This window comes from Abramis brama (genome assembly GCF_963993115.1).
Source record: "Abramis brama genome assembly, chromosome: 21".
NCBI classification, from domain to species: Eukaryota; Metazoa; Chordata; class Actinopteri; order Cypriniformes; family Leuciscidae; genus Abramis; species Abramis brama.
The window spans coordinates 22,957,170-22,981,768 of NC_139983.1; the positions used below are offsets into that span (position 1 = coordinate 22,957,170).

Sequence of the window (24,599 nt, forward strand, 5' to 3'; positions counted from 1 at the left end):
TGTAGTAGTGTCTCAAACTCACCCTGCATATCTTCAAGGCTCTTACTCACTAAATGGCTGCAAAGACACATTATAAAGTCAAAACACTTTACAAAATCCTTCAACAACATCAACAACAACCTTTGTACTGTCATGTCTTCTTGAATCAAAAGCGTCGAGTAACATTCTGCTGACATCTCTAACTGCAAAGCCATTACAAATATCAGCAATTAGTTCAATTAATCAGTGCTCACATGACCTAATGACTGCACCTGTTGGGATGTTGGGACTTCTCTAGATCAGTGCCAGTTTTCAGGAGTGCCTCTACTTTTCCACGCTGGCTTTTCCAACTCTAGGTCAGCTGTGTCCAGTTTCCTGAGGAAAGCTTCAGTGGCCTCCTCACTCTTTCCATAGTCCCTAGACTCTAATACAGGCCTCTGTTCCTCCATCCACTGCTCCAGTTGGGAAACCTGTATCATAACGGAGAGACATTAGACATCAGATTTGATATATATATATATATGAATCACATTACTTTATGAACTGATAACACACCTCTGAGAGAAAGGTCTGGATTTTTAGTGCTTGTTGAAGCAGGCGATCTTTATTCGTTGACTCTTTCTTCATAGTGTCAAAGTTCTTCTTTAACTCAGCAAGTCTTTCACTGATCTCACGTGATGCAAAGTGTCGTCCTCGCACCAGGTTGTGTCCTGCCTCCTGTACAGCCATTATTAGAGGTGACCGGTTCTCAATTTCCTGCATCACAACCTGTAAGGGAAGGTATTAGCATATCAGAAAGTGGCTCTTTGTGCTTCCTGAGAAGCCAGGACTACAGTCCTCCAGAGTTTTGAAGCACCAGTATTATAGTTACAGAGTTCTGGACCAGACTAACCAGATGTTTTTTGACTATGGTTTGTATGCTCTGCAGGGAAGTGCCCAAATCTTTCGTGACTGCGGCCTGCAGCTTGTCCTGAATCCACAGCAGCTCATCCTCTAAGTCCCTGTAGAACTGGAACAGCAGCTGCCATGACTCCAGAGTTTCCCTGCGGGCCTGCAGCGGCTCAGCCAGGCCATTATACCTGAGAAAAATGATTAAATGTAATTGTTTTTCACTCGTTCTGTCAATCAAATGAAATAAAACAATACCACACGTGCTAAAGGATTACATGTAGTATGCCACAGCAATAATGTGGTGTGTCATAATGTTTTAGATAACTTTACTGACATTTCAAAGCTAATGAATATAGTGGCCACATTCAGGTTTAATCTTGAGCAAAATTTCTCACTTATCAAATCTTACTTTCTCAATTATTAGTTTTTTCACCTCACAGGATTTGGTCCATGGACCATTGGATCACCACATTCAAACTTTCTACGGCACCTCAAATTTTTCCACAGTAAGATGAGCTGTTTTTCCTGAACAAAAACATACCTGCTGACCACCTCCCAAACCCTCTGCTGTATATTTTCTGCAAGGAAGTTGCCTTGAGAGCTGAAGTCTTTGGCTATGTCCACCAGCCCCTGGACCTTCTCCATGTGTGCATCTACCATTTCTTCCAGGCCCTGCAGGGCCTTAAGCAGCCTACCAACTGAGGCAAGGTCACCCCCGTAGTCTTTATTCGCCACTTCTACTTCCACTGATCCAAGCCACTCTTCAATGTCATCCAAAGAGTGCTGAAACTGCAACGCCTACAGGAAAACAGAGAAAAGGCAAACAAAAACTTCAAATCCAAGATGATATTTCAGACCAGCGTCAGGAAATCTGAAAGTCATGGGGATATGCTGGTGTCTAATATTCATTGTCAGAGAACCATGTGTACGCATCTCTACAGGATATCAGTCATGTAGAATCAGAAGAATGGCATGAGTTTTAGCATGCTGTACCTGATATGCTTGCTGTAGACGTGACTTCTTCTCTTTGCAGTTGCTTAAAAGCTGGTCCCAGCTGTCATCGACATCCTTTATTCGTGGTTTTATCTTGCTTTTAGCAGAATGACTGGATGCTAGCATGTTATCACCCTCCTGAAGAAACATTTCCTGTTTTAGGCTAAACGCTGCTGATGCCCTTTTAAGACTGAATTTCATACAAATAGAGAACGATTAAGAGATATTTAGACATTCTTTAAGAGTCATACTTTTATGAGGTTCTGCACTCTGTTGCGGTTAGCCAGTATCTCTGCCTCAAAGCTCTGGTGTTTTAGTAGCTTAGCCTGCAGGTTGATAGGATCTCTCCAGCTCTCATCAACAGCCACAGAGTTCTTCTCATTCAACCATGAGGAAACCTTTACAAATGAGAATTTAACTTCGTAAAAAAGATACTGATGTGTAACATAGATCAGACTAGCAGATTTCATCTCTCTGAGTTTTTTTCTTCACACACCTCAAAGCTTCCTTCCATGAATATCTGCAACTGTAGAGATTCTTCCAAAGCTTTTCGTCTGGCATTGCTCATTTCCAGTACTTTGTCCTTCCTTCAAGGAATTTTCAAGGAAAGGAATTTTACGTAAACAGTACTTTATAATGTTTCTGAAACCCTTGTGAAAAAAAGTGCACTTAATGTATTGAATGTGCACTTGTAGTGTTCTTCAAATCTTAAAAGTATATTTGTACTTGCAAACAATATAATATTAATAAAATAAATGTAATAATAAATCACTTTGTAATAATGCTGGGCAACAAAATCAAGCTCCTCTTCTCTTATATCGAAATCCTCCAACATTTCTCTTTAAAAATTCTCGTTTTAGACTTCTAATTCGTGACCGGTGTTTTGTTATGCTCTATCCTCTGCACTTCATCAATATGTCATGTGTTGGGTCAGAGGTCACTCTTCCGCCAGAACTAGACTCGTGTACGGCCGTTACCGGAAGCCAGTGATTATAGCTTATAAAGTTATAAATATGGATATTTTTCTTACAAAAACGCATAGCTTCGCTTCAGATGGCCTTTATTAACCCCCTGGAGCCCTATGGATTACTTTTATGATGGATGGATGTGCTTTTTTGGCTTTCACTGCCATTATAAAGCTTGGAAGAGCCAGGATATTTTTTTAATATAACTTTGGCTGAAATAAGAAAGTCATATACACCTAGGATGGCTTGATGGTGAATAAATTATAGGATAATTTTCATTCTTGGGTGAACTAACCCTTTAAGTATATGCTTTTAAATATTATTTCTGTAATAAGTACTCTTTTTAAAAGTGTGCTGAAGTGTAATTCTTTTTTACAAGGGAAGTGAGTTATGTTTGCTTACTGCATACCTGAGCAGAATAGCTTTGGCCTTCTTCTTGATGTTGTCAGAGTCATAGTGCTGTGACTGTATGAGCTGTTGAGCAAATTTGTCCACCTCTGCCACCTGCTCCATCTGAGCTTCTAGAGAGTTCTCAAACAGAGCGTGCTTCCTCTGAAGAGCCTCCACCTCTGAGAGTGAACCCTGCAATGACAGTGTGAAACATCTTTCAGCATCCATCTCCAAAGTTACAGAGGATAAAACACCCAAGGATGTTTTGTTTTCTAATAAGGTGAAATGTTACTCTGCCTTTTTAATGGGGTCCAAGAATTGAAGCTCTTACCCCAAGATTTTCATTGATCAAGAAAGCCTCCCTGTTACTCATCCAGCTCTCAGTCTGGGCAGCATAGCCCAGGAATATCTGCAACCAATCAATATCTCATTATGCTCCACATAATACCTCACAATTACTCTAGAATAAACAGAACCTTAATTAAGCAAAACGACCTGCTGCTTTGTTAAGTCACCTGGAGCTTCAGTGCCTGATCCAGAGTGTTCTTTCGGTCCTCCCAAGATTTAGCTAGCTTTGCTTTGGCATCCTCCAGCTTGCTTAGGGCTTCTTTAATCTCGGCTGAATCGCTGTGTCCAGATTTCAGAAGATTCTGTCCAAAACTCCTAACTGAATCTATACGCTCACTGCGGGCATCAATCTCAGCCTGCAATCATTAAATGTTAATACAGTATAACACAAGTCTGCTATCATCTAACAGTATGTAGTACAATGTACTATGACAAATCACTTGTGATGTTCCTCATTTTTAAGTGGCTTTGGATCAAAGCGTCTGATAAATGAATAAAGGTAAATGTATTTGTTTTAGCTTTGTATTTCTTGACAGAAAAATATAAGAACACACAAAACAAAAACAATCTGCAATTTTTTTTAAATACCTTCCAGTTTTGGTGCTCTAGTATGAAACTCTCAGCTTCAGTCTTATTCTTTGGCAGGCCGTTCTTCGCCATCTCATCGCTTTGCTTCAGGGTCCAGTCCAACAGCAGGCGCTGGTTAGCTTTGAATAGTTGCAGCTGATGAGACTCCTGCAACCGTTCCTTCCTACACAACAAAAGTATATTCTTTCTCATTATGTATATTTTATATACATTTTTACCATGTTATTTAAATTAAATATCACATTATTATTATCATTATAAATTAAGAATAAAGCAACTAATGGCTGCATACCTTCGTTTGATTTCCTTGTCCAGCTTCACTAAAGCAATGTTGACCTCTTCCTGCTTCTTTCTAAGTTTGTCAGACAGATCACAGTGTCTCCTCAACCGATCTTTAGTGTCCTTCTCCAGGGCCTGGTTTTACAAATTAGACCAATTGTGTTCTTTGTAACCCTTCTTGTAAGCAGACTAGCTTTAGTGATTTACACTACAGCATATAATGCACCATGAAGGGTTCATTTAAAGGCTTTTCTACTTACAGCAGTTACTTTATTGGAAGGTGCTGAGAGATTTTCTATAAAGCCTTTAACCACAAAGCTAGCACACACAATAGATATTGTATAGGACGTGCTACCCACAGTGCACTGATTAATATGGATGAATGTGTTCTTTGTATAACAGCTGTCCAGTCTACTCACAGAGCCTCTCTCCTGGATGACTCTGGCCTCCCTCTCCATCTCCTCATGCCTGCGAATGAGGTTTTCCACACTCTCCACATCCACTCCACAGCCCTGACCCTGTAGCAGTAGCATCTGTGGCCGAATAAAATAAAATTCAATTCAATTCAATTCAATTCAATTCAATTCAATTAAAAATTCATTAAATAAATCATACATTAAATGAAGAATATTTCCTAAAATATATTTAAGATATTGTTTTATTGTAAAATTAAATATAAAATAATTTCAATTGCATTTATGTATTTTTATCAAAATGAAAGAACTAAAGACATTTAAGCAGTTACTGTATAATCTTGCCGATTTGAAAAAAGGAATGCTTAATTTCACTGAGTATTAAATTGGGTTCCAACCCAAAGTTGAGTTCAGATTCCAGTGCATATAATTTGGTATAATTTCTAATGCTATACTCTCTCTCTCTCTCTCTCTCTCTCTCTCTCTCTCTCACCTTCTCTCCAGCTCTGTCCCGGACTTCCTCCAGCTCTCGAATCAAGGCGTGGACTTCTAGCGCTTCCTCCAGCTTCCTCTTATAGCTGCTCAGGTTGCCATGGAAATTACTCCATCTGTTGGGAAGGCGACAAGAAAGTCAAAACAAACAACAATATGCAAGATATAACAGGACAAGTGTATTTTCTTAATTGAACATGGATCTCAGCTGAAATATAGGAGGATGTACCGTTCATTGAGCTGCTGCCTACGCTTTTTCACAGTCACTAACTCATCACTGTTCTGTCTCTCTAGCCGGGCTGCCAGAGTGTTGATTGTCTTGATGTGAGCATCATCAACAGTCACATCCTAAGGGATGAAAACTACTTAGTGAAAGAATGTTACTGCACTAAGCAATATGCTGTATACTGATGTTATATATTACAATGCAATTTCAGTAAACTGAGTAGTAGTTTGCTTAATCAAGCAGAACACTAGACTTACTCCAGAACCTGAGCCTCCAAATTCACTGAGCTTCTTCAGCAGTTGCTGACCATGTTCATAATCCTCTCCAACATCACCAATATTTATCATCACCTCCTATACAGCAAAGAAACTGAGGTCAGTGAAACCAAACATTGACTGGTATACCAATTCTGTTAATCAAGGCATGTTTTCAGCAAATTGTAATGGAATGGCCGTATTTATTCACCTTTTGCCTAATCCAAACTTCAACTTGCTCCACTTTCTGCAGGAACTCAAGAAAATCACGGTTATCCTCAAGAACTTTTCCACGGACTGCAACTGCTTGCTTCAGAGCTTCCCAATGAGAGATCAGTGCAGAAATGGTCTGCCGTATCTCCTTCGATTTTGGGTGCCGCATGGTCACCAGTTCATTTCCAGCCTTGTGACAAGTACACGACAAACTATGTTAAATATTTATGAAGACCAAAAGAAGAATAAATAAATATAGGATTATCTCTTACTGACTACTGAACCACCTTGTGACTTTAGTATAGTGACTCACCTGCTGGACAGATTCAATGATATTTCCATGGGCCAGAATCTCTGCTTCAAACACCTGATGCCTCTGCAGTATCTTCATTTTAGTCTGAAGGTTGCTCATGTCCATTTTGGAGTCTTCTTGTATCTTATTCATACGGTCTGTGATCCATTCCTCTGCCTAAAATACAAATAAACCAATTAAAATAGTTTGTTTCTATATGTTTAAGGTCACCTAGAAATGAGAAATACCTCTGACACATCACGGTTGAAAATACAGAGAAGCTTCGAGATCTCAAGATCCTCTCTGCGTTTTTCAGACAGATCTTTGATGCGCTCCCTCCTCTCCTGGAGAGCTTTTAATTTGTTCCTAATGTTGCTGCTTTTTTCTCCCTTCAAACCTTCTGTCCTTAAGCGCTCCGCTGACTCCTGAAGAGCCACCATCTACACAACATAAGATTTTCTTAGCCTGAAAATGTCACATTGTGTTAAATGCTTCATACCATACTACAGGCTGAAGAAGACCAACCCACCTTGTCTTCCTGAGAATTAAGAAGTTTTTCAAAGGCTTCATGGCGTTTAATCAAAGTTTCTACATCGTCCACTGTCGTTCCCAAAGCACTGTTCTTCAACTGGATCTGCAAGTAAACAGATGTCGTTAGCTTTAACAATATGAATGTCTAACTACAAACTTGACTCTGAAATCAATTTGTGAACTATCTAAAACTATATAGATATTTATTCAAGAGGTCACCAAACCAGATTTTACATGTTGAAATGTAAATGAAAGTAATTCCTGCTAGTTTACAGGAGCACTAACCTCTTGAGAGTTAGTGATTTTTTCCATGTACTCTGTGTCTCTATAAAACACCTGCTCCAGATATGTGTTCTCCAGCCATTTCTGCTTGGACTGCCAGTTATCAGAAAGTGTCTCTTTCTCTTCTTGCAGAGCCTTCAGTTTCTCTTGGATCTGATAGCCACACAGTGTTTAAACATATATTTGGCACGTATTCAGCGCTTATATTTACAAGTCTCATGTCAATTTGATAAATAATATTACAGTTTGCAATGTTGTAGTATAAACCAGACAAAATTTAAGTTTCTCACTTCTCTAGCATTAGGCATGTCATGCTCCAGTTGGTCCTGGCCCATGGATATTGCCTGGGCATACGTCTCCTCATGTGCCACAATCTCAGCCCAGAGCTGCTGGTGCTGGAACAACTGCAGATCACAGGTAGCGACGTCTCGGATGGACTCCTCTGCCTTCATCCCACTCAGCACCTGGGAGCACCAGAGGGAGTAGTCCTGTGCCTGGAGAACAAGGCAATATAAAATGGTTATGAATTAGTTTTCAACCAATATTTTCCACCAAATCAAACCTTGGAGTTTTTTGGAATCTTCTTTAAAAATGTACTATGAACTGAGTGTAGGCTACCGTGTTGAGGAACATGTAGCGGTCCTTAGCTGACTGCAGCTCCTCCTCCCTCTGCTCCATGTGCATACGGAGACTTTCCCAGCTCTCCACCACCTCCTGCTGCAGCTCCTGCAACCCCACCCTCAGCTCAGGAGAGCACATGTCCAGAATGGTGTCAGTTTCATCCAACAGCTCCTGAAGCTGTAGAAAATCACAAAATCTAAACACTGAATCTAAGAAAGAGTTCTATGTGAGCATTTGTAAATTATTTATTTGCGAATTATATCATTCATTCCTTCCACTTATACATTTTATTTTAAGTTTTAGATTTTCACAGAAGATCTCTTGTTCCTCGTCAGAATGTAACTGAAGGCGACCAATCAAACAGCAGCGCAGGTAAAGCTACTAGGCTCGAAGCACGCGAGGAAACAGGGCAAAGAGGAAAAGAGGGATGGGAGCACGAATACGGAGAAAAGTAGCCTATTATTTGTTGCAGAAGAATTTGTCATTTGTAGTATCTGAGTATATTGAACAAAGGAGAGATCAGGAGAGTCAGGTAATTCATAAATTGTTGCAACACAACACACCTTCTCCAGCACTAAGACAGTGCCACAGAGGAATAGGCTACAGAAAACATTGTTATAAAAAAAATGTTTGAGACACAACTTGAACCAGCAAAATAAATAAAAATCCATAATTTAATAGCGGAAATCCGAGTAAGATGAGTTCAAATAGACAGAGAAACAACCGAGTCATCACTTATTATTCATACCCGTATAACGTTAAGGTTTTTCAAACACCCCATAATAGATTTATACAGTTCATATACAATATATCTATACAGTATATATATATATATACATATACAAACATAGTTATTGCAGCAATAAACAACTTAACGGTGCACTCAGTAGTTTTTCACTTTGCACAAAAGCATCCATGCAACCCACTAGGTGTCAGTATAATGTTACTCCAAGAATGATAGCCATTTCAACAGTGCAATTACTGAGCACACCTGTAATGAATGCTCTCTCTCTCTGTGTACCTGTTGCTCTGTTACAGCCAGCTCATGTACAAGAGCTTCGTGTTTCCGTAGCTGTGACAGCACCCCCTTCAGATCTTTGGCTATGTCATCAGGAATGCTTTTGTTCCTCTCCTGGTACAAGATAAGTGACATGTAACCATTAACATGTAACCATGTTTATCATATTATTCAACAGCATGACTTTATTGCACAGCTGGACCGATACCTTTATCTGTCCTAGCGCATCAGTCAGGTCTTTGTAGAATTTGTGACATTCCTCAGATTTACGTAGCTTTTCTTTACGATCTTTGGATAAGTTCTGCAGCTCTTCCCCTGATTCTCTGTCATTCATACAATAGACCATGTAAGTATGAACTATAAATGATATATATAGATTGTAAAAATATGTAACTATAAACACAGGTCTGACACATCACAAACAAAAATGAATTTGAAATTACTGTATTTGTTAGTTTATAGATAATTTTCCTTATCACATGCCATTACCTGAGTAGATTCTGTGTTTCTCGGATGAAGCTGCTCTCAGGGTGATTAGTTTTGATGAGTTTGTCAGCCAACTCTTCACAGGTGTGCATCCTCTCCAGTCCCACCTCCAGCTGCTTTAAGAATACCTCAAATCTCCCACGCAGTTGCTATCATGAAACAAGAGGTGCTTAGACAGATCCTGATCACAGACAACATGCATACCGGTTTGTCTAATCCTGAAGATACAGGATTCAATTTATGAATCGTATTGAAATTGTAAGAATTTTAAGAAATATGAAAAATTAAAATAAGGTTTTACATAATGATTCCAAGGTCCCCTAAAATATGATAATTGCTAGGGGCAAATAATAAGTGTGAAAATAATAAATGATAATAAGATTAAAGAAATAAAATAATGAGAAAATAATGTGTGATATTTTAAATAATTCAATAATTGGCTTTTATATTGTCACCGTACTAAAGCTAAAGAAACGTTATTAAAATAGTATCTGTCTTTCTATACCCACTATTGCATTAATATTAAATAAAACAATTTTTGTGATTTTGTTTTAAATAATGAAACAGTAATAATATAAAATTCAGAAAATGTGTTAAATATATACATATATTAACATCTTAATTAAACATGACAAGGACCCCAACCAATTAAAGTACAGTGCAAAGTAGTTTGAAGGTAAATATGCAGGACAGTGACAAATCTTTGGACAGGTGGTCTAACACAGATAGCTAGTCTCACCAGTGCATTTTCATAATCACTCCCAAAGTCTTTAGAAGCAGCAATCTGTGTCTGCTGAACGATCCATTCCTCCAATTCAGCAAATTCACGTTTAAATTCATGTAGGTTTAGGGTCTCTCTAAGCCTCTGTTCTCTGTTGTAATGAGACATGTTTGTTTTAACACGCCAAAGAAACATGATGGTGTGAACATTTGTTAGTTGTCCTGTTTCATCTACTGATTGTTATTTTACCTGACTGTCGCCGAGTGCTGAACCTCACTTAGCTTAGATTTAATGTGGTTGTAGGGCTTGTTCAACTCCTCTAAACCCCACATACGTACAGCCTGCTTAACGCTGGAGTTGAGTTCATCTACCTGAGCAGCAAGTACCTCAATCTGCCCCTCCACTCCCTGGAAAAAACAAACTAGAATGTGTTAACATGTTAAACCCTTAAGCCATTGCATTATTACAAGCCAAAGATTACCTCATGCTGCTTTATTAGACTCTGAGTAGCTAATTCAGTCTTGCCATAATCAGTGCTGACCAAAGCTGATGTTTCTGAAAGAAGCGTTTCCAGCTCATTGCAGTCAAGCAAAAGCTGTCCATCAGAAAACAAATGTTAACACTGATGACTCGAATAATTACTGGACCAAAAATATGGCAAACACTCCTACACTTTTACCTGCTCCCGTGTAACTGCCTTGTTAAGTTCACTGGACCGTTTCTCACATGACTCCTCTAACTCCTCCCACTCTGCAATCAATTGCTCGCACCTCTGTTGCACCTCCTGACCATTCCACTGATTGGACCGGGCCATAGCTCGCCCTCTGTCCAGTATTCGTTGCAGGTACTGGCTGTGGGCATTCACCTCTGCCTGCAGGTCCTGGAGGGGGTTTTGAAAGATTTAACAGTTATAATGAATACAGCTTCACTCTGAAACTTCACAAAGAAATGTACAATCCTTTCTTTAAGTTAATAAACTCAACTATACATAGCTCTAAATCACACCCGTCTTGGGAATCTATTTTTGAATAGGTAATTTCATCCCTAGCAATATTAATACACTCATATCTAATCATACCTTGTGTTTTTGAAGCAGGCTAACTGCCCCAACCAGAGATCGTTCATAGTTTGTCGTATCAGCTATAGGGTGATGCTCTGATATCCAGTTTAGCTCTAGGTCTACATCATGGTAAAAGCTATATAGAGCCACATCTGCCTCTAACTGGCTTCGGCGATGATCCAAAGGTTTCTGTAAAGACTTAAATCTGGCAAATAAAACAGAGGTGAAGGCTTCTTAAAACATGCAGAGAAATCAACTCCTTACAGTTTCATATTAATTGACCCAGTGATTAATTAATTGATACTTATAATCATTTTATTAGCTATTGTTTCATTAAAACAAGTCTTTCATTACAAGTAAGTTTTCACTATGAAGAACATTTTTGAGGAAAAAATGAGTACTGACAGTTTCAGGTAAGTGTCCGTCTCCCTGAGAATGCGCTGAGAGTCAAAATGGTTGGTGGCCAGGTGTTTGGCACGGGTGACAATGGAGTTGATTTTTTCTGCAAGTTCTTGAGCTTCCTCTTCCAGCTGCTTGTGCTCCTTCAGGAGCTGTCTGCTTGAGCGAAGGTCATGGCCCCTGATTGCATTCTGTAACATTCTCTCAATTGTCTCAATCTTCAATTTTGCATCCTAAAAAAAATAAACAAAACAACTTAAAAAAATGGTGTAATATTTGTGTAAATAGTTCATTTCAACCCATTTCATTTAATGACCCAATTTACATAAGATTTAAGAATGACACAGAAACAGAAATTAGTTCTGCTTATACATTTTAAGGATAAATTCTTTCAATGCTGTCCTGTAGTAGTCAAAAGTAGAACAGAGCTGGAGTTCAAGTACCTGAAGCAGCTCCATGAGTTGCTCCTGCTGGCCAGCCTGTCGTAGTTTGTCCCCTCTTTCTGCCATCTTCCTCTGGAGTTCAGTCCACCTTTTGCGTACCTCTCGAGTCTTTCTCTGGATGCTCTGGCTGTTATAGTGATCCTCTGCCAACATCTCCTCTCCAGTCTAACCAAATAAAATCCAATCATCAAAATGGACAAAATCATGGCAAAATACATAGGTTGCTTGAAGAATAGTGTGCCAATAGTTCTGATGTGGCACTGTACCTCAGTCAGTCTATCTATGCGGACTTGATTGGCCTTCATCTCTTTTTCTGCCGCCTCGTGTTTTTTGAGCTTGCGAAGGATGTTGGTTGGATCTCTGTATGATTCATCCTCAGCAATCTCAAACTTCTCCTCCATCCACAGCAGCATCTCCTCTGCATCTCTTAAAAATTCCTATGCAAGGGAAAGTATTTTAAAGCACTGTAGTTGTAGTTTCATTGTCTGATAGCTACTAACACATTTTAACTTATATTATTTATGAATTATGTCACATTCCAAAACATAAACTGAAGGACTACCTGGTATTTTTTTGAAGCAAGTAAATCAAGCCTCCTTGATTTACAACTTTCTTTCAGGCTCTTATATCGATCTTGAATGACCTTTGATCGCTGTTGAATTCTGGAAAGGAGGAATATGCCAGTCTTAACAAGATAATAGCACTAAGAAACAAGCTATTATAATTATTCACTAATACAATTAATTAATATGCAAAAACTATACTTACTCTTTGGCAGCAAAGTTACGCTTACTGGTGAGCTCCTTGCTCTTGTCTTGAAAGAGGTTGATGGATCGCTCTAAAGCCTCAAGTAAAGCCTCAAGCTCTTCTTGTCGGCCCAGTAAACTGTGAATGCTGTCAACTGAGTCCTGTGCAGAAATTATGCATTAAATCTTTACAAATGTGTAACTCTTCCTTTGACAATAATGTGCTTAGAGATGAAAGGAATTAATTAATTAAATGAACAGAAATTAAATGTAATATCTTTCATTTACCCCCAAGTCTCTGACTTTCAGTCTGGCCTCATGACCAGAAATGGTGGACTCTATGCGATCTGCTTCCATATTCAGCTTTTGAAACTCTAGTCCTTGCTCAAGCCTTCTGTGGTGACTAGACCACAGTTTGTCCAGCTGGCTCCATTCGTGATCCAACTTTGTTAGTGTCTGCTGAACATCTTTAGCTCCTTTCTCTCCAGATGCCACCTCCAGAGATTGACCCAGCTTCTCCATATCTTTTAATCTGCAATAATTTTACTGTCAAGCATAGGCACTAAGTAGGAATTGCAAAAGAAAGATCACACACGACTAACCTCGCTCTCTGCAGTTCAATCTCTTGTTTTAGATCAAGGTGATCCTTCAGCAGGGCTTGAGCGGATGCTACATCAGATCCGGTCTCCTCTTCCAGAAGGTGCTCCTGTATTGCCTCGGCCCACAACAATAGGTCTCTGGTCTCTTTTTGAAAGAGTTGTAAGCGTTGGGCTTCCTCAAGCATCCGTTGTCTCTGAATGGCTTGGGCCTTCAACTGCCGCAGCAGCTCTTCTAGAGCACGTACTTCTTCCATAATAGCAGCGCTCTCTGCGGGACTACAATCCTGTTTCCTGTAGCATAGCAATGGAACATACAGTTAAGAGGCAAATGAATGAGGTTCACTACAATATTTAAAATTCTCCTATAAGTTATTGATGTTTACAAGCTGTGCCAAGGTTAGAAATAAGAAATGTCAATAAATATATCACCAAAAATAAGTGGTACAGCAATAATTTTGTAGCAAACCCACATCTTGGCCACACTTTTAAGGTACTCTATTTTCCTTTCCAGGGCTTCTATGTCTCTCTCAGCCTGGGCTTGTCTGTGTTCCTCAGCCTGCAGGGCTGATGGTGAGCTCCCGACATCAGGTGTGTCAAGCTGCGATAGCCTGTCCTGGAGCTGAGCCTTGACATCCTGGCAGGTCTGGAGGAAGGACTTCACATCAGCAGAACTAAGCAGCTCATGGGCCATCTCATCCTTCAGTTTCTGAATGTGTTCCCACCTGGTCAGACAAATAAACATTTAAAGGAACTTTTAACGACAAGATAGTATGGTGGGACGGTACGGCTGCACAATGCTGATTTTGCCCACATACCTGCGGGTTACATTTCCAAGTCTGAGCTGAATCTCTTTTTTCTTGCTGTGCTGTTTTTTCACAAGCTCCTCTCCAAGCTTGGTAATGTCATCAAGCTGCTTTCTACCACTGGCTAGTTCAGTAAGAAAGTTCTGCGTATGGCATTGAGAAAGAAGAAGTGAATGTTTTAAATCAAAATACCACCATGTTATCCAAAGAACACAGGTACATCTCTTGGAGTTAACTCTCCAAACAACAAGATTCTCTGAAGGATTCATGTTGTGTTATTCTGCTCACTGTGTGTTTTCCGGGAAAACTAACCTCATATTTGGCTTGTATAACCTCTAAGTTGTTGGAGTTGGAGCTGAAAGTGTTGAGGACATTCTCCTTGTCTCCCATCCAGGACTCAAACTCCTCACAGGCATTATAGAACCTATGTAGTTGTGCAGTGTCATCCAGGATCTTATTTTTTGACTGGTGGGAGAAAATGTTTAAAATTATCTAAAATGGTAAAGAATAAAGTTCTCTAGAACGATGCTTGGTAAAAGCTTAAATATTCACCTGTGCCAAATTATAAAGGCTGTTGAAATCATTTTCCAGACTACTTTGTGTGCTCTCTATTGTGTCTTTTTGGAAATGTGCATCAGGCAATGATGAGGCAGATATTTCAGCCGTCCAACGGCGCATGGAACGAGTGCGGCGGGGGCGGCTCACTTTCCTTTTTGGACTCTCAGGTAGTCCATTCGTAGGCTCAGGTAGTGCTTCCTGCATTTGATTGCATCAAAACACAAGCAAAAGCTGTCTAGTAGATGCAATTTAAAGAGACATTTTTACGGTTCATAAGATTTGAAATTCAAATTGAATTGAAATTTATAAAGAGTCTTACAGAAGGTGGCAGCTCCCTTATGTATGTGGAAGATACTAGCTGTTCATTTCCTCTGCTGTCTCGAAGAAGCAAACTATCTTTTTCCCTGCTGACAATTGTCAATATTTCTCCTCTGTCCCAGGTTAATTTAGGACCTGGAAAAATGATCAGGATGAGCTCGAAAGAGAAATTGGTTTATGGTACACACAAACCAGATCAGAGGTTTGTGATTTATCAGATTTTAGCTCTAAAGGATCCTGTGTACCTCTGTATTTGAACCTAATCGCTGCTTGTTCTTGTGGTAAAGCCTTGCCGGGGACACGTTTGTCAGCTTTTTTCTCCTTTTCATCTTCGCCATCTGAATCACTGTAGTGGACCATTCTGCTCTGCTGGGTGTCAGTCTTAAATTAAATAAAAATGAGTCAGTGCCACTGAAGCTGTATCAATACAATTATACAGCCATTTTTTTTGTTTTATACTAGTAATGATTAACATTTATTGCATAGTTATACTATTTTTTCACCATTACCCTTGGATTATTCAGACAGAGTAAGTGTTTTAAATCTATTGTAAATCAAGTTTCTTTTGTACATAATAGGCTGTTTTGGTCATGACTCACGGTAAGAGGAGCAAGTTGGGCAGCACTCTTGGCTTGCTCGCCCAGCTTTTTCACTTCTGAGGCATATGCTTCCATTTCTTTCTCCAGTCTTTGGTTACGCTGGAGCAGAGCAGTACTGCTGGCCTCATCCTTTCCATAATCCTCGTCAATGAGAAGTGGTTTGCGGTCATCAAGCCATGATCTGGCTTCGGTAACGTCTGCAAAATACTGAGAAAAAAGAAGAATGGTGTTTAGAACACATTTTTATCCCAACCTTGATCCACTGAATCATAATTTCTCACTTTCCATTCAGAAGGAGCCTATACACAGCCAAGTTTGGTTTCTACCTGCTTGATGACATTGGCTGCATGCAGTTTGTTCTTTCGGATGGTGACTTGTTCTTGAAGTTGCTGCCATTGTTTCTGAAGAGTCTGAATCCACTTTTGGATGTCTCTCTCATTGGGGTGTCTCCCCCTGCACAGCTCTTGGCCTCTGGATAAAACCCCCGAGCACAGAGATTCCTGTGATTGAATCTCTGCTTCTAAAGCCTGCAAAATACATAGCCATTTTTTGCTAATCTCAGTAGCTCTGATCCAGTCATATTGAGGTCAAGCAATGTTAGTCTGTTCTCTGTCATAGAGGTACTTAACACAGCATTAAGTATTAAGCTATATGTGGTTAGTGATGGATGGATGGATGGATGGATGGATGGATGGATGGATGGATGGATGGATGGATGGATGGATGGATGGATGGATGGATGGATGGATGGATGGATGGATGGATGGATGGATGGATGGATGGATGGATGGATGGATGGATGGATAGATAGATAGATAGATAGATAGATAGATAGATAGATAGATAGATAGATAGATAGATAGATAGATAGAATAAAAATGTGGAGAGTAATGTGTTTCATCGATTCTACAATTTTGAATTTGATTATTGTGTGTGATGGCCACATACCTTGTGGTTCTGAATGGCCTGCTGAATTTGACTGAGGTCTCTTCCCAGAGATGCAGCCTGTAAGAGGACCCATTTCTCATATATCCATGATTCTACTTCTTCACAATCATGGAAAAACTCAAAGACCTTCAGCTGCCCCTCAAGAGCTTTTCTCCTTTTTGGACAAAAACAGACAAAGTTGTTGCTGTACAGTAAATGTCCATAGTTGCTTTAAAAAAACATTTATACAACAGTAAACAATCCTGTCTGCATTTAATGTAACGCGCAGTCTAGCTTTTGTAAATCTAAGTATATAGTACTTGCCACAAGTTATTTTTTTTGTATTATTTTGTCCTCAGTTTAGAATCAGTCCAAAATTAAAATCGCTTCTAGTACAATCAGATGGGTTTAAAGAGATTACCTGTTCTTGCTGAGACCCAGTAGGGAGTTGTACTGGCCATTAAGATCTTTAAGTTCCCTCTGGACTTTTGTGGCACCTTTGTGTTTAACCATTAAGGCACTGCTGCTGATGGCATTCAGGGTTTCTCCAAGTGAGATGATCTGAGTGTCTAGCAAGTCCTGCTTTTGCAGTAGGGCTACCACCTCTGGCAGCTGTTTTCCTATGTCTGAGGAATCTGCCTGGGTCTTCAAAGCAGGAACGAAAGCAGTTTTCAGAATTCATAATGCTCAGTGATAATGTCTGTTTGTAGTAAGAAGAATACATATGTAATATTCACCTGTAATTCCCTGAGGTCCAGAGATATTAACTCAATGTCTCTAAGGACAGCAAATGTATTCACAGCATCTCCAACATATTCTTTCTGTTGCTGCAGAAGCTGCTGCAAAGTTTTCCAATGGTTCATGATATCCACCTGCCTGTAACACACAGTACAGTAATTAATAAGAAAAACATCAATAAGAAACATTAATAAGATATTAAGCAAATATTATCTAAGACTATTTTCTATTAAATGCTTCCACACCTTTAAATCCTTTTTTACTTTGAATAACGTAAAGTCATTTTCGATATCCACATTCCTAAGGATTAACAAATGTTTCTCTGATGACTTTTGAAGTTTAGCCATGTACTGTATGTTGTGCTAAAATCTTTAGTCCATAAATAAGAAATAGACCAAATGGAAAAAAACAACGTATTTTATAATGCCAGATTCAGTGAAATTGTTTTTTTACTGAAATACTGGACATTTATTTTTGTGTCTTTTCTACTGCACATAAAAATAGTCATACCTTCTATCAGTAAGTAATTATAAACAACCTGCAATTCTTTGCCCCCTCACCTGCGAATCACTTGTGCCTTGCTGTGGTAGTTCTCTCTCTCAATGACAGCAGCCATTTCACTTAAAGCGCGGAAACGTGGTTCACGAGCCAAAACATCTGTTCCCAGGGCCTCCAGTCTGCGAGCCGCTGTCTCAGCCTCCTCCAGCCTTTGCAGCCCTCCCAGGTCTTGTTGTTGGATCAGTTGCAGAGTGTCCTCCAGGTAGCTCTCCCTCAGCGTAGCCTTGCGGCCAAACTTCTGGGCCAACTGTTCCAGCTGTTCCAGTCTTATCAGCGCACTCTGGAGATCCCGCTCTCGCTGGTATTCTGCTCGCTCTAGCAAGGTCCAGTTCCTTTCGATATCCCCCATGGTCTTGCCTTCCGGAGGAATATAGTCCCACTGGTTGTTTGCCCTCAGCTTGGTTCTCAAGTTGAAGAGGTGAGCCTCGATGGTCCCCCGTTCCTGATACTTCGGAGGCTTCTCAATAGTGCGGTATGTCTTGAAGGCAGCCACCAGATGCTGCATTTCTCGCAGGGAGTTGGGGAAGGAGCGGTCATTGAGCTCCACCACCTTGGTCCTGATCCAGCGTATTAAGTCAGACACCATGCTCTCATACAGACCCTTCATGTCATCCAGTTCTTTCAGAAGGTCCACAATCTGCAAGCAGTGAGATGGTAAACAGAAATAACATATATTTTAGAAAACACTGATGTCGAAGCAGATGAATGAAATTCAGCTGGACAGTTCAGCATTAAACCATATAGTTAGGACAATATACCTAAAAGTAAAACTTTTGTAATGATATACTGACTCTCATGTTATTTCAAACCTGTATGACTTTCTTCTTTGAAATACAAAAGAAGATATCTTGAAAAATGTATTTTTGTCCATACAATGACAGTCAATGGTTTCCAATGTTGTTTTGTACACCACTGACTTTAATTGCATGGACAAAAACAGTTAAAAATGCCTCTTTTTCTTAAATGTTCAAGAAAGAAAGTCATACAGGTTTGGATAGGTTTGGTTTCTACAAACCAAAAAGGTAATAACCACTATATTAAAGGGATTGTTCATCCAAAAATAAAAATTCTTTCATTAATTACTCATGTCGTTCTAAACCCTTTCGTTCATCTTCGGAACACAAATGAAGATCTTTTAAATTTTTAAAAGTTCATAAAGATCATAAAACTAATCCATATGAATTGAGCGGTTTAGTCCAACATTTTCTGGAGAGACACAATCGTTTTATGTGATGAACCGATTAAAATTAGGCTTTTATTCACATAGCATTGATTAGCTTGTTCATGTGTGTTTGATTAGGGTTGGGACTAAACTCTGCAGGAGAGTGGCCCTCCAGGACCACCCCTGCATTAAAGGATAGGTGATTTGGGAGGATATTTATATTCAACAGCTACACTACTATATCTATCTACTTAATACACACCTTTCTTACTTCTGGAACACTCCTTTGCGGCTCAGTAATTGTGTGTCTCATGTTCTGCCATCGCAGCCACTGAGTGCTGAAAGAGCCACTGAAAGCCATTGTCATCTGTTATCCCAACCGTGTCACACCTGAGAGCTGGCAGTCTTACCATAAAATGAACACAGAGTCTTGACATCTCAGAGCCTGGCTGGGCTTATCTTTGTCCCATCCATCCATCTGACAAGATCTGTCTGTCATTGTTTAATACGCTTTTGTGACAGCTAACACTACTCCACAGCTGTGACCCAGTCAACACATACCAGTATTTCTATTCACACATACACATAGTGGTGAGTGAAAGTGTCGTACTGCACAGACAAGACAGGACACTTCACGCCCCTGTTTTTCTCCATGTGTATCCTGCTGGCATGTTAATGGCATCACCTGACCTCTGAGCTCATCTTTGCTGGATCAACTCCTGTTTGTCAAAGAATATCTCAGGACGTCTTCCTCCATATTGTCAACATTATCCGAAAATCTGTTTCTTGACAATGCAATGCAGGCAACTAACTCTCTTGTTTAGCAGAATTTACAGCCCAGAGTTACTCTGATCTGATTAAGACCAGGGCTCCTCCTTTTGACCCACAGTCAAATCCACTAATCCTAAAGAATCTCTGAGATTAGAGTCCTCATTCAACACTGCAGTAGCTTGCAGTTCATACTTTCACAAACAGAGGGTGCCAGTGCTTAACATTTCCCAAAAAGCTTTGTGTAAATGTGCGTGGAAGGACATGCTCATGTGATATTCCTTTGTGCCAGTAGACCAAAGAAAAGTGTATATCTTTGTAAATAATCGCATCTATTCAAAGCCAAGCCTTAGGGAATAAATCTTGTATCACTAATAACTATTTTGACATCAATGCAGGTTGTATAACTTGCCTTTACTATTATTTTAAGTAAGTTGCAAATATAGATATGTCTTGGGTCCCTCCTTCAGTATAAGTTTATGGGATATTTTGGCCTGTATTTTCACAAGGTGAATGTCATAAGCTTGATTGCTTATTAAGCAATATTTGAGGTATCGATATGTCCTTTTCTCATTCAACACTGTTTGTGATAAGGCAAATTTGAAGAATTGTAAATTCTATATCTATTTTCTAAATGCATTTTCTAATTGTATGTTATTGATTTTATTATACACAATGGTGTAATGACAGACAGCTCTCTGAAGACATATGGTGAACTCCAATCATTTTGTTCACACAAACCTGTCCCTTTCTTACAATGGACTGCAAGCTCACATTCAGATACCTCCATCCAATCAACAACCAATGAATAGAACCAAGTCCCTGTCCTACATTTTTGTCTTCTCGATAACGCCTTTTCACTCTAATGCACATCAAAACATGCACTACTCGCTACTTCCGTTACGTCGTGACTAAGTACCAAAGTATGAGCAATAGTGATAGTGATGCTTGTCATAGCATTTTACATTTCTTTGAACTACATGTGTTTGCTAACTAACCTTAGCAATCCTCTTCTGGATTGTTTGGCCCTGCTTCATTTTGGAGAAGTAGTGGTAGTACAGAGATACATAAGTCATGATAGACTTCTCATCGGGATGGGGAACCATGACATCTTCAACATCCAGGAGCTGCATTATGCCAAACTCGTCCTCTGCCAGAGTGAAAGCATGGGTGAGGCTCCTCTTTGGATCATCCTGGCGTAGTCGGTTGTAATCAAAAAGATCAGGCCTGGAACAATGTTATCATTAAATCATGAGACTGTGGATTGTGGAAAGGGAACATGAAATACTGATACTGCTATCAACTCCGAATAGTACCGATGGGCGTGAATCAGAGCATTGAAGGCCAGTCCATCTCTCCAGCTGCTAGAGAAGTCTTGCACATTGACATTGGTGTAACCGGCGGTCTTACGCTGACACCAGATCAATAGAGCGTCTTTGGCTGAGCGTCGTGCAGCACTGGCATCACCACCAGCCTGAAACCAAAACAGAATGTAAAACAGAGTGACAAACACACCGACAAACACACCTTTTTCTATTAAGAGTCTCTACAGGGGCCACTCTAAAGGCCTTACCTCAACAATATTGATGGCTCCAATCTGGAAGCGGAGAATGATGATCCAAATTAGCCCCAGGATCAGGGTTCTGTCTCCATCCACAACATTTTCTGGACCAATCAAATCTACGCGGATCTATAGGAAGATGAGAAGAGAGAAAAAGGATAACCTACGATTATAAAGTACTTCTCTTATAGGTGTTTATCCACAGTTATCCAAGGTTACTTTGTGAAAACAATGTGTTTTAAAAGATTTATATTTGTATTGTACTTCTTTACTTTCAGTGTACCTTGGTTTTAAGGAAGGCAATGGCAATGCTGTTGTTTTCCAGACAGTGAACTCTTAGGGTGCGTCGACTGGGAGTGGGCAGTTTCTCCCCAGAGATGAGCTCCAAAAGTCGCACGAGATGCACACCAGTTCTTAGCTCAGTAAATACATCAGTCAGCTCAACCTTTTCCTTTAAAGTGCATGCACATTAAAAGAGAATTACACACATTTTCCACCACACCCAAATAATCATTAAGTGGAAAGACAATAAATGTAAACAAGTAAGGTTGCAGACAGTGACGGTGAAATCCTTAAATCCAATAATTGCATTTTTTTTTAATGCATCATAGGCAGTTTTAAACAAGTTTTGGCATGAAATTAGCTGCTGGCTTTGTCTTAACATTGTGCTTGGCTAATTGCCACTGTATTCCACTATGACTTGACTCACTTAAACTCCTCTCAGTAAAGCTATCCTGCTCTCAGCTTTCAAGCAAGAGCCTTGCAACCACTCCCTAATCCATGTGTTGTGGGAATCTGATGTCTCTGAACAGATCTGCTTACTGCCTCCATAGGCTCTGTTTACCCAGGGAATGAACTGAGGGAGCTTAGAGCACACCCTGCTCCTCTGGTAGGTCCTCAGAGATGTAGTTCATCACTCAGGAACAATGATAAATATATAAAAAAAATCTGCTTGCAATTTTTACATATTTTTTGTTGTTGTTGCAACTTTCATAATTGCTTTTAAAAGCAAGAGCGATGATATCAGCTAACTGCTGACTTACATATAACTGACTGTCGACTGGTAAAATAAATGCTGTGTGTTTGGGTGGAGTATATTTTCTCTGTAAGTAATATTTGGCTATTTTTAATTATCTGCATGACCTTTTATAATAAACATGTTATGAACAGTGTCGTTTGATACAGAACAATACACAGGAGTAAATGAGGAAGGGGAAAAGGAAAGGGAAACGTTTAAAACATGTCATTCTTTCAGACAGCTGCCTGTATAAGCTATTAATATATTTGGGTGTCGTTGTAGCACCACTTGACTTTTTTACATCTTCCTGCTGTTTATTATGCAAGTTAAGTTGGTTCACACAACAATGGCAACAAGTATGAACAGAGGTAATATGTAACCACTGTTAACACTCAAAGGGAGACATCCAGTGGAAATATCTGGTATAAAAAAACGTGATGACAGTCAAGGTGGTACTATTTCCTTCCTCAATCTAATATTGGTGGTGTTGATGTAATTACAAGCATTACAAGGTGAATTATCTGTGCTTTTCCCTCCCCTGTGCTGATCTGTCACAAAAGGTTTGTGTAACAATGTATAACAATTAACTGAGTTTTCATTTATGCGTACCTGCCACTTGCTTTCATTATTGTTATTAAACTCAATCTGAGATCTGTGTATTTATGAAAAACCAGTGGTCTGACTTGTTTAAATACTATCCACTTACCATGAGACAAGAACATGAAGTATATAGATGGTAATGCAATGAACAATGATTAAAATAATTATGACCTTAACTGGGTTCAAGGGTTCAGAGGTAATCATGCTGGAGTGAGCACATTACATCATAAACTACAGTAAGTCACAGGACTGGAGTCAGGATTACTAACATTATATTACACTAGATATCACCAGAATTATCGCAATATCTAGTCGTGAATCACGAATGTTTATGTAAAGATATTGCTGAATCATCAACAGATATCTGATTAAACTAGGGTTGATTAATTATACATGTATAGATAGCTAACTAGCCATACTGTAGCTAGATAATTACTATTAGAAAAGTGTGAATCATTGAAAATGTAAGCTTCAGTCTGAGTGTTGGTGCTTTGTTGTGTCAATGGCTGTAGATCTTGTTGCCTGAGCTAGCATTGAGGTTCAGGAAGGTGTTGGGAGGACCTGTTCATACCCCATTCTTTGAAAAGACACTGTTCATCCATTTTGTGTAGGTCTTCTTCTGCACCGTCATCCGCTGCTCCTGAAGCTCTCGGAATCGGCCATCAGACTCCTCTCCATCTCCTTGTTTAGACATCTCTTGACTGTGTCAGTCCCTGATAACAATTGAAAAATGCATGTAAATGTCTCAAAGACACAAAAATCTCACATTTCTGCTTCACCTCATGTCCTGCACCAGAGCTTGTTCATTTACAATAAATAGCTACACAAGATGGGCTTAAATATTAAGCCATACACATGACTGGTGAGGCCTTTGCATTAGGGATTTTTTTTTAGATCTTTTGGGAAGATATATTATATATTACATATATCTTGGGTCATATTCAGCACTTATGTATATATATATACTTTGTGTATTAATGCAGAAGTGAATGTATCAGGGCAATCGTGTATCTCTTGCTGACAGTGTAATTATGTATGGACTTTACAGACACATTTTAAAGCATCATAAAAATACCTAGCATTTCCAAATCAGGTCATATCACTGTATTGGTCATCAAATAAATACTTTGAATATATATGGCCATCAAGGATTACATATACTTAGTAAACTGGCCAACATTTTATTATTTCTTGATTTTTTTTCAGATGTTATACTGTATAGCATCATCTTAGTATCTTAATACTGTTATCAGTGCTATTATACCTATATAGAAAACTATATTATTTTATATCCGCATTTACAATTAAATTTTGACATTTGTTTAATATAGTTTAAAATATATATCTGCAATTATACTGTAATATTACATATTTTTTGCAAACAATTCAAAATAAAAAAAAAGATAGATTCATGATAGCCATGTTGTCATTTGTATATCCCACAACTAATAAAAAACATGCTAAAAATTACGATATATTTTGTCAGTTAGCTTATGATGCACAGCATACAATAAACTGAATTCACTTACCCTTCTCAAGGTTTGAAAGATAATTAGATATTCATCATGGCAAAAATGGATGATTTGAGAGTAATCCGATCTGATCAGTATTGAGGAACTGAACTGAACTTTGATGCTGTTGTAATGAACTGAAAGGGAGGGTAATTCTCACTCACCTAGCAATGTGCTACTTTGGGGGCAAAGGTTGCAGTCATATTCACTATTTCATGCAATTCAGCAGCACACACCTCTCTACATGCC

The 24,599-nt window shown here is 39.2% G+C and overlaps 1 protein-coding gene across 1 annotated transcript in view; it reads right to left on the reverse strand.

Annotated features, from left to right (window-relative positions):
• sptbn5 (spectrin, beta, non-erythrocytic 5) overlaps positions 1-23,533 on the reverse strand; it is a gene marked incomplete at its 5' end in the record, with an annotated part of 30,365 nt that extends 6,832 nt beyond the window's left edge. Inside the window, 57 exon segments of the mRNA XM_084096315.1 lie at positions 19-57; positions 252-322; positions 324-449; positions 535-747; positions 872-1,058; positions 1,412-1,668; positions 1,864-2,001; positions 2,115-2,261; positions 2,360-2,450; positions 3,238-3,410; positions 3,550-3,627; positions 3,734-3,922; positions 4,155-4,317; positions 4,447-4,568; positions 4,853-4,966; positions 5,340-5,454; positions 5,568-5,686; positions 5,822-5,917; positions 6,030-6,221; positions 6,345-6,500; positions 6,572-6,763; positions 6,853-6,957; positions 7,140-7,289; positions 7,427-7,630; positions 7,755-7,934; positions 8,779-8,889; positions 8,984-9,098; positions 9,265-9,410; positions 10,001-10,133; positions 10,232-10,389; positions 10,464-10,577; positions 10,662-10,862; positions 11,061-11,247; positions 11,448-11,674; positions 11,885-12,049; positions 12,151-12,321; positions 12,447-12,546; positions 12,653-12,792; positions 12,919-13,162; positions 13,233-13,520; positions 13,700-13,951; positions 14,045-14,175; positions 14,345-14,497; positions 14,585-14,788; positions 14,910-15,043; positions 15,154-15,289; positions 15,508-15,714; positions 15,834-16,034; positions 16,456-16,609; positions 16,856-17,079; positions 17,172-17,310; positions 17,733-18,367; positions 20,659-20,887; positions 20,977-21,134; positions 21,234-21,350; positions 21,505-21,672; positions 23,411-23,533. Coding sequence (XP_083952441.1) covers positions 19-57; positions 252-322; positions 324-449; positions 535-747; positions 872-1,058; positions 1,412-1,668; positions 1,864-2,001; positions 2,115-2,261; positions 2,360-2,450; positions 3,238-3,410; positions 3,550-3,627; positions 3,734-3,922; positions 4,155-4,317; positions 4,447-4,568; positions 4,853-4,966; positions 5,340-5,454; positions 5,568-5,686; positions 5,822-5,917; positions 6,030-6,221; positions 6,345-6,500; positions 6,572-6,763; positions 6,853-6,957; positions 7,140-7,289; positions 7,427-7,630; positions 7,755-7,934; positions 8,779-8,889; positions 8,984-9,098; positions 9,265-9,410; positions 10,001-10,133; positions 10,232-10,389; positions 10,464-10,577; positions 10,662-10,862; positions 11,061-11,247; positions 11,448-11,674; positions 11,885-12,049; positions 12,151-12,321; positions 12,447-12,546; positions 12,653-12,792; positions 12,919-13,162; positions 13,233-13,520; positions 13,700-13,951; positions 14,045-14,175; positions 14,345-14,497; positions 14,585-14,788; positions 14,910-15,043; positions 15,154-15,289; positions 15,508-15,714; positions 15,834-16,034; positions 16,456-16,609; positions 16,856-17,079; positions 17,172-17,310; positions 17,733-18,367; positions 20,659-20,887; positions 20,977-21,134; positions 21,234-21,350; positions 21,505-21,672; positions 23,411-23,533 — 9,482 coding nt within the window.
• Between the last annotated feature and the right edge of the window lie 1,066 nt (positions 23,534-24,599).